Consider the following 23,335-nt stretch of genomic DNA (forward strand, 5'->3'; position numbering starts at 1 on the left):
TTGCCAGTCTTGGTTTGTGTGACAGATTTTCTTTTTTCTTTTTTCTTCTTCTTCAACACAAATAATGATGAAAGAGTCACGTAAGCTGTGGATTCACTGACAGTTTTTCCATGTGAAATCTTTCAGATGACTGCGTTTGCTGGAGATGCCCTAGAGAGCAGCTCCTCCCTGACTGCCTGTTCACTCTTAAATACTGTGGTTAGGAAGTATAATTTCTTCTGTAATGGTGCAGTAGGGCAGATTTTTGTTCTCACTGTGAATGATTGTAATTGGTACTGTAAAAAAATCCACCTATTGCTGCACTTTATCAGAGCTTGTAGTGAGATTACTACAAGTAGACTACATTATTTAGTTGTCATTCAAAGTTTTCTTTGCAGTGATTAAGATGATTCTTCAAGTGCACACCCTAAAAAGGGACATTACTTTGCTTATAACCACTCTTTTGGTTAATTGCCTTGATGCATTTCCAGATATTTTAAATATTATTATTATTATTATTAATTTTAAATTAATATAAAATTCAATGCATAATATTTTCCAGACTGCCAAAATATAATGATATATATATATATATATATATATATATATATATATATATATATATATATATATATATATATATATATATATATATAGTGCATATATGTAGTGCCTTGCAAAAGTATTCGTACCCCTTCTTTCTTTTTCACATTTTGTTGTTGCAGACTGCTTTAAGTGACTCCTGCATTGAAGGTTGAAGGTTCACAGAAGCATGTAGCCTCCATAATCCTTAATGGAAGAAGTTTTGTACAACCAGTTAGGCCAGTTGCATAAACTTTGCCATTATATTAAGGAGACTGTGTCTTAAGAACTAGTTTGACCAAATAGAAGTTAGACAAGCGATGATCAGTCTTACTTCTCCCATTCAAATTAGACCGATCTACTCTTTTATGTAACTGGCTTTAAAAAGTAAGGAACAGTTTTGAAAAAAAATAAAAAAAATAGATGACTAACTTTTAAGACTAGTCTAAGCAGTTTATGCAACCGGCCCCAGGACTCTTGCCTCCTGGCCAGACTGGGGTGCGTTTCCCGAAAGCATCGTTGGCCAACTATGGTCGCAAGTTCATCGCAATGTCCATTGAACTCTATTGGTAACGACGGAACTTGCGACCATAGTTGGCCAACGATGCTTTCGGGAAACGTACCCCTGAGCGATCGATGGAGAAGGGCCTTGGTTAGAGTGGTGACCAAGAAGCTGATGGTCACTCGGTTACATGATCATACAAGTATGGAGATGGGAGAAAACATGACTGCAACACTCCACTGATCTAGGCTTTATGTGAGAGTGGCCATACTCAAGCCTCTCCTCAGTGAGGACACATGAAAACTGGGGGACTGGGGGACTCGTCAGAGAAGGAAAGCAGATGTTCAAACCTTGTCGCACCATACCCAAAAAGGCTTGAAGGTGCTTCAAGTTAAGGGTACAAAAAACTTATGCAATGTACTTATTTCAGTTTTTCCTTTGAAAAATAAATAAATAAATTTGCAAAGTCAGTGTAGATTGATGTGAAAAAATAATTCATTTAAAGTAGTGTAACAAAGCAGCAACATGACAAAATGTGGGAAAAAATTAAGGGGTACGAATACTTTCACAAGGCACTGTATATGTATATATTCATATTCTTATTTTTTTTTATAAATATAATATCAAAATGACTTGAGGCCATTTACAGAATCTCAAATCTCATAAATATATATAATTTTATAATAAACATGGTAATTATATATATATGTATATCATTACATATTGTACAATTTTTATATATTATATATGTATTATATAATTATTATTATTAAAAAATTATATTCTTATATATTATTTCATGTTTTTTTGTTTAATATATATTGTAAAAAATATTTACATATTCTATAAAAATTATTATTTTTTTTCATAATTTTTTTTTATTTAATTTAATTTTTTTTAATTATTTTTTGCCCATAGTGTCACATTACTGTTGACTGTAGCGTAAAGGACATTCGCTTTAATACCTCTAGTAAAGAACATTTAAAGGACATTGATTTGTCGGTGTACTCATGCTGGCCTCCATCTTAAACAACTTTTAAGCTGTGTAATTCATCAACACACAGGTCATGTTTTGAGCTAAACAGTGGGACAGGATGACGTGATACACACACCCAAAATTCATCGATCTGATATGCTGTGCTTTGTTTATGTGTATACAGTAAGGAGGAGTTATTTTTAAAGGTTATAGAAAAGACAGAAAGGTTGTGAGTTTACCCTACCTGAGGAGCATCATCCAACATCTACCGCCTCGGAGAGCCATCAGTTCCTCTGCTAAGGTAAGATGATGCTCATTTTATATAATGGATTGTGCTAAATGTGACATGGGAATGATGCAATGAAGAACTACCTCCTGTAATATTATTGATTTAGCTTGCATGCCAGTTAGGATCTTTAGAAATTTTTCATTAATGTTTGATTCAGTTCCATTTGTGATTAAATACATAATCCATTGCTTAAGTTATTAATTTAACTAAAGATTAACAATGATTAGATAAAGATTCTCTCTCAGAATCAGGTCGAAAGCTGAAGGTGACCCCATTGCATTTTAGATATGTGGACATTTTGAGAACTGACTGGCTGGACAAGGTGTATCATAAGAGAACTGAATCAGTCCAATTCAAGAATGATCTGAATTAACTGATTCATAGAAAAGACTCAACAATTTGCTCTTCATTGTTACTTCTGACACTACTATGAAGTCATTCTCTCTCAGAATCAGGTCGAAAGCTGAAGGTGACCCCATGGGATTTTAGATATGTGGACATTTCGAGAATAATTTTACATGAAATTTGTGTAAATATTTCCCGGAAGACTCTAAAAAATAAAGGTGATTTATTGGTATTGATGATTCCATAAAGAACCTCCAAGGAACCTTTCCACTTCTCAAAGGTTCTTTAGATTATTAAAATGTTCAACTTTGGGAAACTAAAAAGGGTTCTTCTATGGCATCACTGCGAAAACCCCCTTTTGGAACCGTAATTTAAGGCTTAATTCAGAAGAATTATGTTTTAAAAGAAAATCATAGTAATTTTTAGACTATAAGAGGCATTAAAGGAATAGTTCACTTAAAAATAGAAATTCTGTCATCACTTACTCACCCTCAAGCTGTTTCAAACCTGTATGAATTTCTTTCTTCTGCTGAACAGAAAGGAAGATATTTTGAAGAATGTCGGTAACCAGACAGATGACGGACCCCAGTGACTTCCATAGTATTTTTTTTTCATACTATGGAAGTCAGTGGGGTCCATCAACTGTCTGGTTACCGACATTCTTTAAAATATCTTCCTTTGTGTTCAGCAGAAGAAAGAAATTCATACAGGTTTGAAATAACTTGAGAAAGAAATAGCGTATCATCTAGACTTCGGTCAGGGCACATATGTGGTCAGTGAGATCAAGAAAGTGCTGATTTACTGATCCAAAGCACTCTAAGATGATTCCATAACCAGAGGAGGTGGGAGGGCAAATTTTCCAAAACACCTCCAGGCGTTCAAGGGTACACCAGCAGTGTCCTGCGTCCCGACTGCGTTGACCCGTCGTTTCTATGTTTACTTTTAAAACACGAGCGCTGATTTCTCTCAGCTGCGTTTACAGCTGGAGTTTCTTAACAAACATTCTGCATCTCACCACTGACCTGAACATGGGAAAGAAACATAGTAGATCTAATTATAAGTGCTGCAAGTAGCCGATGCTGACTTTGTTAGTGATGTATACTTAAAATTATTTCAAAATAAATCATTAGTATCTTTTATCTTAAGTTTTTAAGCGTTTCTGTAAAATAGTTGTAATTTTGTCATTTGCTCACTCTCTCGATGTTCAAACCTGTGTGACTTTTTTCCATGGAACATAAACGTTGACCATTCTTTTCAATATAATGAAGCTGAAAGGGGACTGGAAAAAAAAAGCACCATAAAAGCATCATAAAGCTGTCTTCTGAAGTCTTCTGAAAGCTTTGTGTAAGAAACAGAGCTAAATTCAAGTCGTCATTCACTTATAATTAACCTCTACAGTGGGCTGACTGGACAATTCAGTAGGTGATTATTAGAGAACTGAATCAGTCTGATTCAAGAATTATCTGAATCAACTGATTTATAGAAAATACTCAAAAGAATTCACTCACATGTTAAACATTATTACTTCTGACATTGTTATGAAGTTATAACTGCATCAGAGAGATAGTGCAGCTTGAGAAACAAGTTGTATGGATCACTTTTATGATTCGTTTATTTGTCATTTTAGAGCCCCAGTCATCATGAGTAAATTATTTATTTATTTATTTTTGGTGGACAATCCCTTTAGGAGACAATTTCTTTTTTCTAATTTATTGTGTATGTGTGTGTGTGTGTCCTTGACCAGGAGGGGTAAAAATGAAGAAGCTCACAGAACTAGTTTTCCTTACAGGTAAGTCATGACTATATGTACACAGTAAAGGTCACAGACAGATCTGTGCCCTTGGGCCTGAAGGTCAAACAATCAAAAGAGACTTTCCGTCCACATTTACAGTATACATGGACTTAGTGATTTGATGGGACAAGCTTTTAGTAAATTATGGTTAGCAATACAGTATATTTATAGTTGTATATTTATGCTTGTTAATGTCAGTAATTATCTCCCTCTTTGTGTGTGATTTGTCACATATCTTCATTTTCATCTGTAGTCCTCTTGGCACTCTTCAGTCAAGCTGAAGCAAGTAAGGCTATACATTGCTATTCAACATTTGAGCTTATCAGTCTTATGCAATGAGAACATTTCTGGCAGTATTTTTGTCTGTTTTCAAGAGCGATCTAACTTTTCTCCTCTTTTTTTGCCTTTGCAGATCCTTTTGTTTACAGTAAGTATTCTGAGGCAGATGCTCATGATTTCTAATAAATAAAATGTAATAAATATAATAAATATAAAATAGCTGTGTGTGTGTGTGTATATATATATATATATATATATATACACACACACACACAGCTATTTTATATTTGTAATAAATATAATAAATATAAAATAGCTGTGTGTGTATATATATATATATATATATATATATACACACACACACAGCTATTTTATATTTATTATATATATATATACACACACACACACACACAGCTATTATATATTTATTAACACACATTATATTTAATGCACATACACACACACACACACACACACACACACACATATATATATATATATATATATATATATATATATATATATATATATATATATAAAAATATTTTTAAAAAGTATGTTAGATGTGATTAATCACGATTAATCGATTTGACAGCACTAATACACACACACATTTATAATAGTATTATTTATAGTTAATAGTAATACATAAATATAATAAATATACATTTATTAAAACATTCATTTTTAATATAATTTTTAAGCTATATTAAAATTGGCTAGACTGCTGACTGCTGCACTTTTTAGACTATGAGGCGCTGAGGATCGGGGGTTTGATCTTCACAGCCCTGCTTGTAGCAGGAGGGGTTACAGTTTTGTGTTGTAAGTAGCTCCGAATTTTTTACACGCATTTTCTACCTAATGAAAACCTTATGTTTGACTTTATATACTCACAGAAAGAGTAACAGATTGTTCTCTTCACAGGGGGGCAGTGCAAACAAAAAAGAAAGTAGGTCACCTGATCTCAGGGTCAAATTCACACTTACACTTTGACATCTCAGTAAAATGATGCACATTTTGAAATCAAAATTTATCATTAAAAGAAAAAACTTGTTTAAAATGTGCCTCAACTTTTTGACAGGGATGAAGAAGATGCAAGCAAAATCTAAGGATCAGGGACTTCCTCCGCTGAAACTTTCCATTGGATATTTGATCAAGTAGAAGACTAGAAACTACAGATGGCTAACTAGCTCCACTTCTCACTTGTACTTTATTTCAATGTAGTTTTTCCATTGTTTCAACATTTTTCAACCATTTAATTTATTCATTAATCACAGTTCCTGCCCCCCCCAAAAAAAAAAAACTGAGCTGCTGTTATTTTGAATCTGTAGATTTATACTATACATTTTCAGTAATCTCTCCAAGTGGCGCTTTAATAAAGATTCTCAGTTATGGGCCTGCAAAAATGCATTTGGAGAAATTTTTTATCCCTGAGGTTATTTTGGCTGAGAGATGTTCAAACACTGGCTGGCCTTATGCAAGATAAAGCTCAAATGTCTTTTTTGCCAGTTGGTGGTCTGGATTACTTTTATAACACATTGACTTAAATGCTGAAATGCATAACTGAAGCATGGGGGGAATGCTAAAATAATAATAATAGCAGTTAATTTTTATATTAATTTTACCTGTTCTGTTCCTCAGTGTTGTACACTCTTAAAAATAAAGGTTCTTTAATCACATCTATGATTCCATGAAGAACTTGTAATATCCATGGAACTTTGGCACGAAAGGTTCTTTATGGTGAAAAACGGTTCTTTACACTAAGAAAAAAATGGTTATTTTAAGAACTGTCGACTGAAAGGTTCTTTGAGGAACGAAAAATGAACATCGCTGCAAAAAACACCCTTTTGGAACATTATTTTAAAGGGTGTACACTGTAAATAATCCATAGAAAAATTAATAATGTTCTGGCAGTAAATGACCAGTACTGCTTCAGCTAAGTTTATTAACATTTCCTGCAAATGCAATGCATTTTTTTAGAGCCAGTGTGAATCATTGTGTCCACACTGTAGAATCAATTTAGCCTGAGCGTGCATGACAAACTAAAAACTATCAGAGTTGCTCTCCCAGAGAAAGGATCCTTCATTCAAAACTCAACCCACTCGGACTGAGCCAACCTGTTGAGCGGATTGTTTAGGGTGTTGGTTTAAGTCTGTCTAGATCACATTTCTACGTGTGTTTAGGGTGGTTCCTCCACAACCACGTTTCAAACTTCAACGTTTCAGTTTCTTTCTCCTTGATAAAGGTGAGTAATCAATTCTGGACACCATTTTAATGTTTATATACTGAAACATATGTTATGGCTGATGGATTTAGTCAAGTTCATTGTATTAAAATATGATAATTATGCATTCAGAAACTTTTTAAGGGCTTTTGACGACACACTTTACTTGGTGTTTAATGTGGGATCTTTGTATCCTTTTACATACTTTCCATCTGTTAGTCTGTTTGACAATAACATTTATTTTATAAAAGAAAAAAGTATACATATCTAATAATACTAATACTAAAAAGTACCTAAAATTTCAAGATGAAAAAATATATAGATAATCAGACATTATTGGAGTAAAACATTAGGGTTTGAAAATCAGAGACCACTAATGAAAATGCACTTTTTCTTTGCATTTTCTAATTTAATACTAATTTAATACAATACAAGTGAAAACTCAAATTGAAAAATATATATGAATTTTGTATTTAGTTCCTCCCCCCTTTGCTTTAATGACTGCGACAGTGGAGTTGCATGAGCAAAATATGATCATGTTCTCCAGCAAGCATCTTGTGCTTCTATAAAAGCAAGAACCGTCTATACAAGAGAGTTCATAAGATCAGTGTTGCAAAATTACTTAAACATTTCTTTTTCATTTTATGTTAGCTTTGGGGGGGGGGGGGGGATCAGTTTTACATTTAATAACAAAACAAAAGGAGGTCTTTCAAGGAGGTCTCAGACTTGGACCTCACTGTTTGAGTTAGTTTTCCTCCAGTGATTTGGAAACTGGAATGTCAAGCGGCTTCACTGTGGAGAGCAGCTGCGCCCTTGATCGCCGCGACTTTTAAAGATCACAGGCACATAAATTCTTTGCTGAACATACCAGCCTGTAAATAATCCCTTCTTCATTGAATATTATTTGAACAAAATCCAACTGTGTTTTGTATGACAGAAACCTCCTGATGCTACAACATGTAGAAATACTATTTACTATGTTTATAATACTTGGTGCTTTTAATATTATTGGTATTATTATTTTAGTTTTATGGACTAAGTGTTGCGACTGTACGTTTGATTCATTTAGTTTACTGAGAGGTCTTAGAAAGTGTATATTTGTGAACATCTGAATAAGGAACATGGAGGCTTAATCATGAGCTGGCTGTGAATATGGAAAAGTTGATGAAATCCAGTCGTTCACGAGTAAACAAGTCTAACGTGGTGTTTAAAGTTGGAGATGCATCCTGACAGCCCACCGTCTCAAAATTGGTTAACCTCTTTTATCACAAAATAAGGAAAAATGTGGTGTGAAAGGATCACATTTAGATGCTCATGGCCATATTTTCAGCATGTTGGCTTTATTGCATGATCTGCTCATGGAAACAGATGTTTGTTAGCTGAAGGGAGCACAAGGAGAGCACTACATTAACCACTGGAAAGGGCGGGATTGTGGTTTTATAACAGTGATTCATTTCAACAGAATGTCTCGTTCCTTCCTGCGTCACTCTGGACAGCAAAGAGCTTGAAAGCACTGTGAATTTCAAATCTAGTTATATATTGAGGACTTTTCTGGAGTGGTTTGTCTGTAAAAACACTGTTGAACTACATGGTTTTACTTTACCTCCTTTTTAAACGGCCTGTGTTACTAAAGGGCATCTGTCAGCGTGTTTGTGCTGGGGTGTATAATCATACAATACTTCAAAGTTCACAGCCTGTTCTCAGGGGTGGAATTTCGTTCCTAATATAGCTGCAGTCTGGATTCCTGTGTACATGGCGTGCATCCTTTGTTTGCCATGTGATTGAGTCAAGTTCTCTTATATGGAGTGCGGGGTGTTTGGAAAAAGTAGGTGAGACTTTAGTACACTGACCACTCACACACAAATATGTGTATTGCTTGCTTTCTTTCTCTTTTTCCTATCCGCAGTAAACATGGTCATTTATTTATTTTATTTTATTTTTTATGTAATATCACCACTATTATATGCCCATTTATCTGTTTATTTATATGCCTATTTGTCTTCTGATTGGGTTGATATTAGAATCTAAAAAGATTTAGTGGTCTTTTAATGGTCTAACCATTTTAATCACAAATCACTGCTCAGGAAACTAGCAAGAATTCACAAATACTGTAGATAAAGTAACTTAGCGCAGAATAGCCTTCCCGACTTGCAGACAGCTTTTTACAGGAAGAAGAGTCAGTGTTGTTCCACTCAATGTTATAATGGCTTCAAACCTTTCTTTGGTAGCTGAGAAATGTTTCCCAGTTCGTTTGAGTTTAATGTGAGACCAAATATTCACTATAGGGTTCAAATCTGGACTCTGACCAGGCCAAAACACCAGCCTGATGAACTTGTTCTCAAGCCACTTCTTGGTTGTCTTTGCAATTTGGGAAATTTGCAATTTGCTGAACAATAACATCTGATCATTCCTCATTTGTGGGAAGCAAGCCATTCTGCAATATTCTCCAGTACTCCAAAGCATTAAATGACTTTTCACAGTGAAGCATCTCACCAACACCAGCAGCTAAAAGGTTCCTCACATAATGACACTCTTCCTCCATGCTTCACTGTGGTAGAGATGCATTAATATTATATTTCTCAGCAGATTTTCGAAGACACTGCTCTGGAGCATCACCACGCAACTCGTGTTTCATTGTGATTGATCACTCCACAAACAACTTCCCATATTCTGCCAAAAACTTCAGTCGGATGATTTTTAAGTAGTGCATTTGCTTCGATTTTGCTATTTTAATGACCAATAATTTGTAGTTAAGACAATTTAAAGCTTAGTGTTTGTTTAGCTATTTTGGGCTTGAGTGTGTATATGTATATACCATGTTTACTGCGGATAGGAAAAAGAGGAGCTTAAATAAGAACCAAAAAAAAGGAACAATGTGCGTGTGGCGCTGCCTGCCAGCTGCTACTTCAACATAATTCTCTCCTTTCTTCAACACAGAACATACTCCACCTCCACACCAGCTGTTGCTCGCAATAATTACTAGATTGATCAAATTAGTGCAGAGAAGGAGGCGTGTCCATCAAATGTATATCAAACAGATAGCTTGCTGCTCACACCAGTATAGGGCAGATGCAATGCTTTTAACCCTAATTAACAATTTTTTTTTTCATTCAGTGTTTAGCTATACAACCTCAATTCATGTGCAGAACTGTAAATAACTGCCTTTAGACTGACTTTGGTCAATAAACCAGTAGTAGACATGATCTAAATATAAAAACTATAATTAGGAGAGAAAGTGTAGGACTGACAAGTGTGTTTACTAATTTGTGTCTGCTAGTGAGATCTCATCCAGACAGAGCCATTTCTGCACTCTATTCAACTCACCACCATGATGCTATGGGGTGCCAGGATGTTGCAGAGGTGTTTATGAATGATTTTTAGCAGGTTGCCGTGTGGTTGCTACATCTCTTGTCTACGGTGTTCTGGGTGGTTGCTCAATCTGCTGGATGAAGTCAAAAGCACAAAATCATGAGTTAGATCACTTGTCTTAAAGAAATGAAAATCATCCTATAATTTACTCACCCTCAAGCCATTAGGTGTATATGACTTTCTTCTTTCAGCCAAACACAATCATAGTTATATTAAATAATATCCTGGCTCTTCCTAGCTTTGCAATGGCATTGAAAGTTTTTGAAGCCATAAAAAGTGCATCCCTCCATCATAAAAGTAATCCATATGACTCCAGTGGGTTAATAAATGCCTTCTGAAGCAAAGCGATGGGTTTTTGTATATCCCAAAAATATCTATATTTAAAACTTTATAAACTATAATCACTGGCTTCTGGCAACGGCCGTACACTTGTTCATGCTTCACAAACTCGGGCACTATTCAATGCCATTACAAGAACCAGGCTATTATTTCAAATATCTCTGATTGTGTTCAGCTGAAAGAAGAAAGTCATATACACCAAGGATGGCTTAATAGTGAGTGCTGGGGTAATTAACATTTTTTGGGTGAACTATTCCTTTCAAAAACAACATTTATTAAAATATCTGGTAATATCTGTTTATGAGGTAAGAAAAATACATTTTTGCAGTGCACAACAAGTCACAATTTTAGTAGCTCAAACTGTGCAAGGCGAGTTATTCAGCAAAATGTAATACCTCTATGGTTAGGGGGTTGTTAAAATAACTAAACTATGACAAATTACAAGCAAACACAATACAGGACTAAAGTATTGACTTGCTCAGACACTGAGAGTGAGCGATATTCCTTGGTTATCTGGTTTGAATATCTAATTTCCTGAATGAGGATTTAATGTTGCACAAGAGGAGCAAAAAGGGTTGAGAGACATTATTGTTTCTAGAATGAATGAACTATGGCAACTGCAAAAAATAAAGAAACAAGGCATTACATTGAAAGAGGGAAGGTCGGTTTGTAATGTGAGATGAGGAAGTGATGTTGGACACAATTCCTCATTCTTTCCCATGACTCACTCACTGGCAAGCCAACGTGACCATACCAGATCACAGGACTTTCATTATTATCTTCGTGCACCCTGGGTGATTCTGCTGGCAGGAGGGTGCTAAAACGTCCAGACTGTCCAAGCCTAAAACAAGAACAGTGAGATGAAACGCTCTCTCCTTTTCTCTCAGTTCTTTGTACAGTAACATGATGAGCTTTAAGAAGATTGTGAAATACCCAGAAACAGGTTTTCTTGCCAGATTCTTGGAAGAATTATCTTTGCACTGCATGGTACTGATAAAATAACTATTTGTCGTTTCACTTATTGGTTGCCCTTGTGAAAAAACCTATGTCAAAATGTATTTAAAATACATTTATTTCATACTGAGTATACTACAAATCCATTAACAAATTTACTGACATATCGCTTGAGACTTACTGATATAAATATTATACTTAAACTTTATTTGGAGTACTTCTTTACTGCACAACTGCATGATCACTGTATAATATCAGTCTTTAAATGCAAGATATTTAAAGTGTACCTAAAGTATATTTGCAATAGTTCCACTTTAGCATAATTAAATATACTTAAGTATATCTTTAGTTGAACTTCAGCACTATTTCTAGATAAAGTGCAAAATTAGTTGTTCTAATTTAGCAGACTTTAAAGGGATAGTTCACCCAAAAATGAAAATTATGTCAGTAATTACTCACTCTCATGTTGTTCCAACCCCGTAAGACTTTCGTTTATCTTCGGAACACAAATTAAGATATTTTTTGATGAAATCTGAGAGCTGTCTCACTCCTCCATAGGCTTCTATGGGATCGAAACTTGCCGGCCCAGAAACATTAGTAAAGACATCGTTAAAATACTCCAAGTGACTACAGTAGCTCAACCATAAGTTTATCAAGCGATGAGAATACTTTTTGTGCGCAAAAAAACAAAACAAAACTAACGACTTAATTCAACTATTAATTTTCTTCTGTGAGGGCCTTCTGTGAGGGCCTCTGTGAGTCGTTAGTAGCTCAGTTTGAGTCTGCGCAGTACGGTCAGCCATCAGGAAGTGAGTGCTTCTAATTGACTTCACTTTTCTCCGTTGAATCCAATGGGGTCGCTGTGTCCATTTCTTTTACTGTCTATGAGGCTATGCTGTCGGTACCGGAAAGAGAAATGATTTGTTCATCTCTCGAGTCTCGACTCAAACCCGAAGTCAATAGACTCGAAACGAAACTTGAACGAGATTCAAAGACCCGAGTCAGTAAAATGATCAGAACTTCCCACTGCGTATCTTCTGATTGTAAATCTGCTGAGATTTAAATTCACAAAGAAATGTGATAACCTTTCACAGGTGAGAATGTGTTAGTCTGTGTTTTATATGTATTCACTAACTCAATATTACAGGTTTAATACGGTGGTAATTTTTTTTATGTCGTGTTTGCTGACGCCTTCGTCTTATTGTATTGTGTTAGTTTAGCAAAATCATCTGCTGAAATCTATTGCAGATATAGATATTCATGCATGCGTCTAACTACAGTTGCAGACGCACAGTCAACGAGTAGCCTATGGGGTCTCTGCGGAACAAAAGTGGGCGTTTCTAAATTTGTGGGTGTTTTCAAACTGGTGGGTGTTTATAAATCATGCAATGAAATTATGCCCTTCATCTGACCCGTTTATGGCCACGCCCACTGATCTGGTACCTTCTGTTACTGTCCTGCAGAGACCTAGATACTTGCAGTCAGCTTGCTCTTGAGTGTCACAGACCGGTGTTTTGACCGTTCTAATATGGCAGACGGCTTATAGAAACAGTCCCTAATGAGGCATCTATGTAATATTTCTATGGTTCAGTCCCCCAGAAATGGGGACTGAAATATTGCAACAGAAAGCTCAGACTGTTAGTTTGTAGTAGTCACCAAGTCTGCCAAGCAACAAATTTTATTTTATTTTTTACATGTAAAAGTAATACAGTTTTGCACTATATATTTCCAAATAGCCAACATTCAAGATCTGAATTTTCAGTATATTTAAATGTGTTAATTATGACAGAATGAGTTCACTATTCCTTTAATAGACACGTGAAATCACCATCAGACTAGCACCTGTTTGCAAATTTCATGTTCTACCCAGAAGCTATTTTGACTTGATTTACATAAACAAATTGATCAGGCACCCATGCTTAAGAACATAAAATGATGTAGGCCTACTTTATAAATACATTTAATCCATGTTTACAAGAAGAAGGAAATGAGATAATTCATGTGCAAGATAATAGGGTATAAAACAGACACAAGGGATTTATTAAACCTCTTTTGGATACTCTCTGAAAAGCTCTAAACTGCTGCCTTGACGCTGACAACGGCTTCTCTGATCAAAGGGCTGAAATACTGGACTTTATTTTGTCTCAGCACGTCTCTGGTGAACCCATTACTTTTCCCCTTCTCTGCTACCATGCTTGGAAGCTGAAGGTGGAGCGAGTTACATCATCTCGTGCTGGTAGGGATGGCCACAGCATTCCCTCTGGTCTCTCGGAGACGAAATGGAAAATGTTCCACGAAATGGAAAGGTTCCACAGTGCACCTTTCATTACGATGTAGACGTAAATATGCATTTGTCAGATCATGTAAACCTCCAGCACAAAGGTCATCTTTGATAGGAAAGGGTTTAGCGTCTTGATGTGTGTTTCCTAGCAGCTGTTTTGTTGGTGTATGAACATTTGGTTGCTGAGATGTTCCAGGCCGTTGTTGACATTTGATCCAGGTCTGCTTTGTGTTCGGAAGAGCTGCTATTTGTTGCTCCAGTATGTTTAATCAGATCAGATGCATTGGCAAGGATTGTGATCATTTGATTTTTACCCCATTTTTGTTGAAGTGAAGCTGACAGAGGACAATAATTCAGGCATCAAGGGGATTCATGTTATATTTAGAGCATAAGTGGATTGCAAAGCACAATGGGAATTTGCTCTGATGTAGCAAGCAGATACATGATATGTTTTCCAACACTAACTGAATTATTACATGTGTTTTAATGTGAAAATCTTAAACTCATATTAACAATCCATTTTACTTTACTGCAATCTGACTTGTGTCCGAGAGAAAAAGGATAATCATTGAGAAAATGTAGGGAGGGACTTTATTTTATTCCTCTGAAGATGATTGAATCATAAAGTCAGGTGGCTGGAGGGGAAGAAAAAGGTAAAAGGGTTTGGTGAAAACAGAGAAAATGGATTAAAAGTTAATTAAAAAAAATTAAAGGGTTATAGTTCAATCAAAAATGAAAATTCTGTCATCAATACTAACCCTCATTCATTTTTGGGTGAACTATCCCTGTAAGAAAGTAAATTAGTGATAATTTTATGTAGAGCAGATGCATCTTTATTATCTGTATGTTTAATTTTTTCATGGTAAACATAATTTTGTATTGCAGGTTACAACCACACCGTCATGATGAAGACTTTGGCACTAGTTTTCTTGACACGTGAGTTTTTTTTTTTTTTAGCATTTTCTGGAAGTCTTTGGTTTTAAAAATACTTGCTTGTTGTCATGTCTCTGACCATAGAAATGTAAATTCATTAAGGTGCTTTTATCTGTATAGACCACAAGTAACTATAACTAATAATAAACACACACGTGACCGTATCAATCTTTGGATGTTATGTTGCTAATGTACTCTATTATTTTTGTAGTTTTTTCCCTTGTGTTGGCAGAAGGTCAGAAGACAAGTAAGAGATTTCACTTTTCAGTTACACTGTTTCTTTTTGTGTCTGTTCTCATCCTTGTGATAAAATAATTTTACACAATGTTACATGCACTAATTAATGTTTTTTTTTTTCGGTTTGGGATTTGCAGCAGAGGAAGACCCCTTCTCTTTTGGTTAGTTGCACACATCTTTTAGTTTGAACTTATCATCCATAATCCAGTGCTAAAAGTGTTCTTAAGATCATCTCACATTTTCTTTAATTGTCATTTATTCTGTCTCTCACTAGATTATCACAGACTTCGAGTTGGAGGTTTGATCTTGGCAGCAGTTCTGTGTCTGATTGGCATTACTATTCTCCTAAGTGAGTTTGACCAATATTCTGACAAGATTTAAGATATATAGGCTTATCTTTTTGCATGTTACATAGCCTAGTTAAACCGTTAAATGGCGACAAAAAAAGGTTGCCAGGTCTTTGCAACAAAACTAGCCCAATGGCCTAATACTTTGACAAATTTACAGTATACTTATTTGGCAGAAGAAGAAGTATTATGCTAGTATGGTTCCGAATTCAGTCATTGAATCATTCGCCCAGTTTGTTCAAAAACACCACATCATTTACAAACAAAACCCCACTACTGTTTTTTGGCAATGATGTTTAGAACTGTTTAAGTATTTTTTATTAAACTGGCAATACTGTGTCTAAAATATAAGTTACTCAACATTAACTTCTTGATTATTGTACTTTATAATTAATAACTGAGGCTTATTTATTATATTTTGAGCTAGCAACAACAGCAGATCCTAAATCCGTGGCATATGAAATCACTCATTGGATAGCACATAGTCCGCTGAACTGACGATATTCAGACATGCTGATATATGGCCATATCTCTTGCTTGTGTGAATTTTTTTTTTTCCTTTGGATTTTGACATGAAATGTGACCTGGACATATTTTTGATTCAGCCAGCAACCTGTTTAACAACTTCCTTTGCCATTATTACAGGTGGCCACTGCAGATGCAAATTCAACCAGGACAAAAGGTATAAAATGAATAATATTGGCTACAGCTAATTTTTATACAGTTAATAGATTCACATTGTGGTGTTTTGCTTGTATGTGCATCAAAGTATATACACATTGACTAGCTCTAAAAGCGCAGTTCTCTTTTGACAGGAGGAGGACAGGAAGTAACGCTCAATCGATGCTCAATGACACAGGTATGACCGCCCTCATCTGCCTGTGCAACCAGTAACATGAAACCAGTGCTGGTAACCTGGTATAAATCAGAACTCCCCCCCCCCCAAGTTCCCTTATGAAACACGCCACTTATAAACCTGTGTGGTCTGAAGGCCGTGTGCACGCATGAAATCCATCTGCTAATTATTGCTGTGCCAGTTCCCCCGTGATGCAGTGGGATACAGTGGGTCTGTGCTCAGTGGTGGGCCCGTATGGCCCGTCTCCACAGCACCAGTCGCATGGTTTCCAGGATGAGTCATAATATCTCCCCGGGGAGTATTTACACTCCATGATCCCTGAGGGTTGGGTTGGGGAAACAGGATACAAAGATGTGCTATGTAAATGTTTTATTCAGTATCTAATTGTCTATAGTGAAGAATAAAAGAATTAGAATTGAATTTAAATTATTTAAAGGGACCATGAGTGTCAAATTTTCCTTGATCTTTTGAGATGAAAGAGTTCTTTGGACAAAGAAAACATGCTGTAATTTTAAAAACCCTCAAAACTTCCCAGTGAAAAAGCTTTTTTTTTAAACTAAGCTGCAAAAAAAAAAGTATTGTGGAGGTCTGCAACTTTCTGACATCAGACAGATGAATTGGCATGAAAAAATAAATGAGGACATTGTCAAGCCAAAGAAACATAAATAATAAAAAAATACATAATATTATAAGTTGATATTGACCACTCTCAGGCCTTCAGATAAATCGGTTCCCTCTGTGTTCTCAGTGTAAGAGACTGATCTAGATGAATATCACATGAAAAATCAGTTCATTAAATATTTAAATGTGATATTCATCTTCAATACTTTTCTATTTTACAGCAAGGGCCAGCGAATGCTAAAAACCTGCTGACCTGACCTGAACCAATCAGAGGAGACGGTCTGCCTTCCTTTATCTCATGTGCTGGTTTATCAGAGGAATCATTTCTCTTTAAGACGAGGAACCTGATACAAAGGTTTTCTGTGTTTTCACTGCTTATCTGCTCCCAGATCATAGAGGAGGAAGGTGAAAATTCATGTACCATTTTGTTTTTTTAATGCCAGATGTGTCTTTGTAATGTCATTTAATATAAATCGATCACCAAAAAAAATGTATGTAAATTGTTTTTTTTATCCTGTCAGTAACTGTATTAAATTATGTTGGATATAGGTATGAAAGGGAAGGCTTTCAATGGCAGTGTCCTGATTCAGTCTCATATGGAAACCTTTAACCAAATATTTCTGTACGCTGTAGTGAATCCATCCAATATTGCATTGTTGCATTAGTGTGAAGTAGTTTACTGTTCAGACTTGCTTTGCAATTGAGTAATAGTTGAATAAGACGTATGAAAAGATCATGCTCTCAAGAAAGGAAAAAAAAAAACACATCATATTTACACTGTCATGTGCTTGACTTATTTTCATTACCAGCCTATTTATCACAAACATGCTAGTAGTATTAAGAGTTTGTTTTTATCCGTTGTGTGAAAAATTGTCAGTATCATTCAAACATAAACACTAAAATAAACTAAAAGACACTTAAACAAAGAGCACCTGTATCAATGTTTTCTGTTCTCTGTCTCCAGCTGACTGACACCCTACTGTTTCTCAAAGCCTTTAGATGAGCACGTGATTTGTGTGGATTAAGGCAAGCATTAGACAATATAGCTACAGGAAAGGACATGTTATTTCTCACATTCTTTTCATGCATGTGCATGTTTTAATGAAATTATTCAGTTGAAGCTACTGTAGATAAAAAAGGCCAAAATTAAACGTGACTGGGTGGGAATAAACTGCTAAAAAGAGACTTTTGCAATTAGAATGGCCCAAAATTTACTCAACAGCGCCCTCTACTCACTGATATTTGGCATTACATAAAATACAACTGTCAATCTTGATTGCAATGTGAAATACAGTTGTGTTCATACATTGACAACCTAATTCTATAACTACAGTGATTTCCCAACACTAAACAAGATTGGTTGGTTGGTATGTGCTGTGTGAACAGAACTACAGTTCAATCATGACAACTCTTGAGTGAATTATTTAAGCAGCATTTATTGGCATGGGGCATGAAATGTACATATGCTTGATTTTGGCGGACAAGATCTGCTGATTAGCAAATACAAGAGTTTGTTCAGCATTGTTAAAATAACATGCAAAAAGGCTACAGTATATACTGCCATGATGTTAGAGAAACCAGTGTTCAGTTGGAGTTTCAGAGAATCTGAATGCTGTTTTTATGCAAACTGTTTGTACCATAGGAAAAGAGAGGTGATGTATGGTTGGGGTGTTTTTGTGTAGGAGGGAATACAGTTAAGGGGGGGAAATGAAAATGAATTGGTGGGAAAAAAAAATTTCGATCACAAATCAGAGAGGATGAAAGCAGTGGAAGTTGCCTATAATACCTAGTTTAATATAAAAATAGATAGATAAAACGTTTGCCGTGCACACTCTTGCTGTTATGAGGTGGTTGTTTCAGAGATATGAAACCTCATGATTAGAGCTGGTTTACCACCTCACAATCATAAGAAAACCTGCTTTCATCCTCCACTTTCTTCATTGATGTCACAAAAGAATATTGGTCTTTCCAAAGAAATAAGCTTGAAAAGATTGTTCCACTTTAGAAGGGAGACTTTTAACTAAATGTGATTTATGCGGTGGCTAATGGAAACTTTTACTTATATGTACTTTCATACAATGAACATTGTTTCAGTCTCTACTTCCAATGTCAATTTTCAATGTAAAATCCTGCACAAAAGATTTTTCGAAGTTGTAAATAAAAGATCATTGGAATACATTTCACAAGAACATTATTCTTTCCGCTTCAACATTTCACGTTTAAAGGTCCCCTGAAATCAAAATTTAAGTTTTTTAGCTTTTAGTATGAATATGTTAGCCTTAAGCTTCTGACTAAGCTGGTGTGTTCCAAAACAATGACAAAATTCGCATTTAGGAGACATAACAATTCAAAACTTGCAGTCTCTCACTTCTGCTAAAAGTTTTATTCCGTTTTCCAACTGTATTGGTTAAGAATGAAATGGCGAGAATGGCGAGGTTTTGCGCTCGTGCACGGCTGCCTATGACGGCTGCACGCGAACACCTCACAACACCCATCCCTGTCGGTGATTGGTTGGAACACTATTTATTTTGGTTTTGAGTGGTGGTGAAATCAACTGTTTTTGTGTGCAGATCTCAGAGCCTAGGCTGCCCACAGAGACGGGTTTTTTTGACGGCATGCTTATGGGGCGGGCAGCTAGCGGATCGTTAGGAAAGATTAGATGAATGTGATCATTTATTTTTGGGCCTGAAATCGCTGATACAACCTTTAACCATGAAAATGCTTTCCTCACAACAGGATTCAGTAACTCTGTACTTTGCACTTTTGTCATGCTCCTTAACTGAAACATTGGTATTGGGAGATTTTGAGCCAAATCACACCTCATACTCACATTCTCATGCTGGCTCCCTTTTACAACAACAGGACCAAATTTGCATCACAATTGTAAAACCTCCTCACCTTTGGTTGGGGGCATGATGAATTTACACATAGCCACAGCTAAATGCAGCCACATAATTTGATCTTCACACAAAGTCAAATCTGCATCTATCTGATTCTGCCTCACAAAATGAATGCATACAGTGTTAAGTCTTTACATCTAGACTTAATTATAACTGTGAATTGCATCCAGTGATTGATTGTTTTGTTTTTCTTTGGATTTATTTTATCACTTAAGTAATCATTTGTCTCACCAAGTTAAAATTTTAAAATTGTATGTCAGAATTTCTCATTTTTACCCTAGTACAAATATTTGTATTCTCATTAATGCTTTTGAAACGATTTCTGCTTATTTGTATTTTGTCCATTTTACTTGCAACAGTGTTTTTGGACATTAATTCAATTGAATCTCTGTGTTTGGTTACACTGAATATTTTGCTGATATTCTTTATGAAATGGGGTTTTAAACCAGCAATTGTTGTTTTGTTATAATGCAATTTATTTAAATGTTTCCAGAAACAGTGTAAGAGCTTGTAAGATCTTCTTTTATTCTCCCTTGACCATATTTTTAAGTACATCAATTTAAGGGCTTTTTGCCAGAGACAAATTTGAATCTGACCATATCAATCCTCTGACCAATGACAAATGCCATGTTTCTGCTTTTGCTGTTTGTTGTGCTATGCTCTTTTAAGATCACAGGATCCCTGCAACCAAAGTTCACGTCCTGTGTCCCGTCTCATAAAGAGGAACCAGCGTTTGCTCCCAGATTCAGTGCCTGTTCTTGTGGAGGTGTGAAGTGTTCATTGGATGATTTGCATATCTATGAATGGTGCAACACTATTTGCTTCCTCATGCAGGGCTGAAAGGAGAACAAAGACTGAACACTGACCAACTGATATTGCAACAAGCATGGACGAAAAGTCTGGAGATGCAACTACACACAACAGAAAGCATGTCTTTATGGATTGTGTCACCTTTGGACTCCATGTGTGTGGCCAACGGTGCCAAGGGCGGAACTGTAGGATTGAAAATAATTTGCTTGACTGTTTTTCTACCCCCTCTTTCTACCACGATGACCATTTGAAGTTCCTAAAGGCACAGAGGTTTCTGATAGTGATCTAGGCCTGTAGGCCAACATGTTTGTACTTTGAGGGTCGATGAATTGTCACACCTTTAGTAGGACGGAGGAATTGAATGAAAGCTTTTTTATACATGGGAATACTTGATCACTCGAGCTTCACTTCATAGCATCATCAGCAGCGCTCAAAGGATCTGCCCTTATCTTGTTGAAGTTTGGTTATTTAAAAAATGCATAATAAATATTCTATCTATAAATTACAGGAAAGTCTGTGTGTGTGTGTGTGTGTGTCTGTGTGTGTGTGTGTGTGTGTGTCTGTGTCTGTCTGTCTGTTACTCGCATATCTCTCGAACCATTAGTCTGATGGATTTCAAACTTGACAGGTGTCTTGCTACGGGCACGAGTAAGTGCAGTGCCAAGTTTGACGTTGTTTTGATTAGAAATGCAAAAGGTATCGTTAAATATCTCGGTAAAAGAAGCAAACATTGGCTTTTGCCACTTGAGCCGCTGGCCACTCCCCTCACACTGACCAGAGACAGAGAGGGTCAAGAAGAAAGCAGAGCCAAATAGAGATGCACAAATAAAAATGTCACTGAACTTTTGCTGTGTAATTGTAACAATGAGTATAAGATTGAAAATAATCAAAGATATTTTAAATGAACAAAGATATTTGCTTTGCTGTTTCCACCCCCTCTTTCTACCACAAGGACCATTTGGAGTTCCTAAAGGCACAGAGGTTTCTGATAGTGATCTAGGCCTGTAGGCCAACATGTTTGTACTTTGAGGGTCGATGAATTGTCACACCTTTAGTACACTGGGGGAAGTGTAATTATCTGATTGGTCAGTTTGAACGTCTCACATCTGGGTTCCCTTTCAAGGGAACTCGCGTTGCGTCGAGATTGACGCTATGGGGAACGCTTTGCGTGTTGACGTCTTGAAGCACATGTAAAATCAGTCCAATGGTGTGGCGGAACGTCAGAGGCGGGTGACGTCACGTACCAGGAAGCTATAAAAGCCGGCCCGAAACAGAAAACGAAAGCTTTCTGAGTCTTCAGTTGCGCTCTGTGTTGAATTCTGTCCACGTTATTTTGGTGTTGTCTGTCTATATTGTTACTTTATATATATTCAGAATTATGGCGAGTCAGCAGCAGCAGTTTAGAGTGTGTGTTCACCCCTGCCCGCGTTATTTAACGGGTGGGGACACTCACACTCTTTGTGTTGTATGCTTGGGTGAAGAGCACTCGAGGGTGCTGGCTGTGAGCATTGTGACGCGCTCCCTTTGCGTACGCTCCGATCCCGCCTGGCTTTATTTAACCAGGATCGCGTTCCCCAGGGCTCTGGTCCCGCCGCTGCCGAGGCACGGCGTCGATCTCAGACCTGGGGTTCGCAAATGGATTTATCAGTGGATGTTGAGACGGGCTCTGCCTTATCTCAGCCTGTTTCTGATAGATCCAGTGCCTCTCATCAGGGTGTGGAAGCACGCGTTGCGGTTTCTTCCCCCCCGATGGAGGCACCAGTACTGCAATTGTCCAGCTCTGAGGAGTTGGACGTTGTTAGTATTGACGCTGAGTCTGAGGATTCGCCACCTCAGTCTCATGCGTTTGAAGAATTGCTTGACGTGGTTACAAGAGCTGTTGAGCGATTATCTATTGAGTGGCCAGAAGATAGGCAGGGCGTTCGTTCGAGAAGCAAGCTCGACGAACGTTTCCTGCCATCTCGTGCTCAGCCTCAGCGCAGAAGCCTTCCATTTTTCCCCGATCTCCACACCGAGGTGTCGAGATCGTGGGGGAAACCAGTTTCGTACAGAGTATACACACCTCAAACATCACACTACTCATCTATTTACAAATATAAAGAGTATGGTTATGGGGAGATGCCGAAGGTGGAGGAGACGCTTGCGAGCTATCTCTCTCCAGCAACGGCATCTTCCCTGAAGGCTCCTGCACTACCCTCTAAACCAGTTAAATTTACATCTGCCCTGGTTCATAAGTCGTATGCAGCCGCTGGTCAAGCTGCAGCGTGTCTGCATACGATGTCCCTAATGCAAGCTTATCAGGCTGAATTATTGGGTGATTTAGAGGAGGGCGGGGGGATTGGTCCCGACACGGTAGCTGAACTGCGCAGAGCCACAGATCTGTCTCTCAGGGCCACCAAGGAGATGGCTAAATCCATCGGCCGCTCTATGGCAGCCCTGGTGGCCACTGAGAGGCATCTGTGGCTCAATCTAAGTGACATAAAAGACAAAGAGAAACATGTTCTTTTAGATGCTCCGGTCTCCACTGTCAGGTTATTTGGAGATGCAGTTAACAGTGCTGTAGCTAAATCACAAGAAGCTTCAAAACAGGCAGCTGCACTTCAGAAACTTCTCCCCCGCCGTTCTTTCTATGAGGCTGCTGAGCGGGAGCAGCTTCACTCCTCTAAAAAGAGCACTGTGCACCGTGCCACTCAGAAACAGAGCGTTTCCTCCCGTGCTCC

At 37.0% G+C, this 23,335-nt stretch overlaps 2 protein-coding genes across 2 annotated transcripts; both read left to right on the plus strand.

Moving 5' to 3' along the window:
• Positions 1-2,276: 2,276 nt before the first annotated feature.
• Positions 2,277-5,697, plus strand: fxyd11 (FXYD domain containing ion transport regulator 11; the record flags this gene model as incomplete). Its single annotated transcript, XM_084090072.1, has 6 exons — positions 2,277-2,340; positions 4,418-4,462; positions 4,719-4,751; positions 4,878-4,892; positions 5,492-5,566; positions 5,669-5,697. Exons 2-6 carry the CDS (start codon positions 4,429-4,431, stop codon positions 5,695-5,697), a joined length of 186 nt encoding a protein of 61 aa, XP_083946198.1. The 5' UTR covers positions 2,277-2,340; positions 4,418-4,428.
• A 1,101-nt stretch (positions 5,698-6,798) lies between these two features.
• Positions 6,799-18,623, plus strand: fxyd3 (FXYD domain containing ion transport regulator 3). Its single transcript, XM_084090071.1, has 8 exons — positions 6,799-6,989; positions 14,797-14,847; positions 15,056-15,091; positions 15,219-15,242; positions 15,356-15,430; positions 16,074-16,110; positions 16,244-16,287; positions 17,127-18,623. Exons 2-8 carry the CDS (start codon positions 14,814-14,816, stop codon positions 17,144-17,146), a joined length of 270 nt encoding a protein of 89 aa, XP_083946197.1. The 5' UTR covers positions 6,799-6,989; positions 14,797-14,813; the 3' UTR covers positions 17,147-18,623.
• The last annotated feature ends 4,712 nt before the right edge of the window (positions 18,624-23,335 follow it).

Source organism: Abramis brama, assembly GCF_963993115.1.
Source record: "Abramis brama genome assembly, chromosome: 17".
In the NCBI taxonomy this organism is placed as follows: Eukaryota; Metazoa; Chordata; class Actinopteri; order Cypriniformes; family Leuciscidae; genus Abramis; species Abramis brama.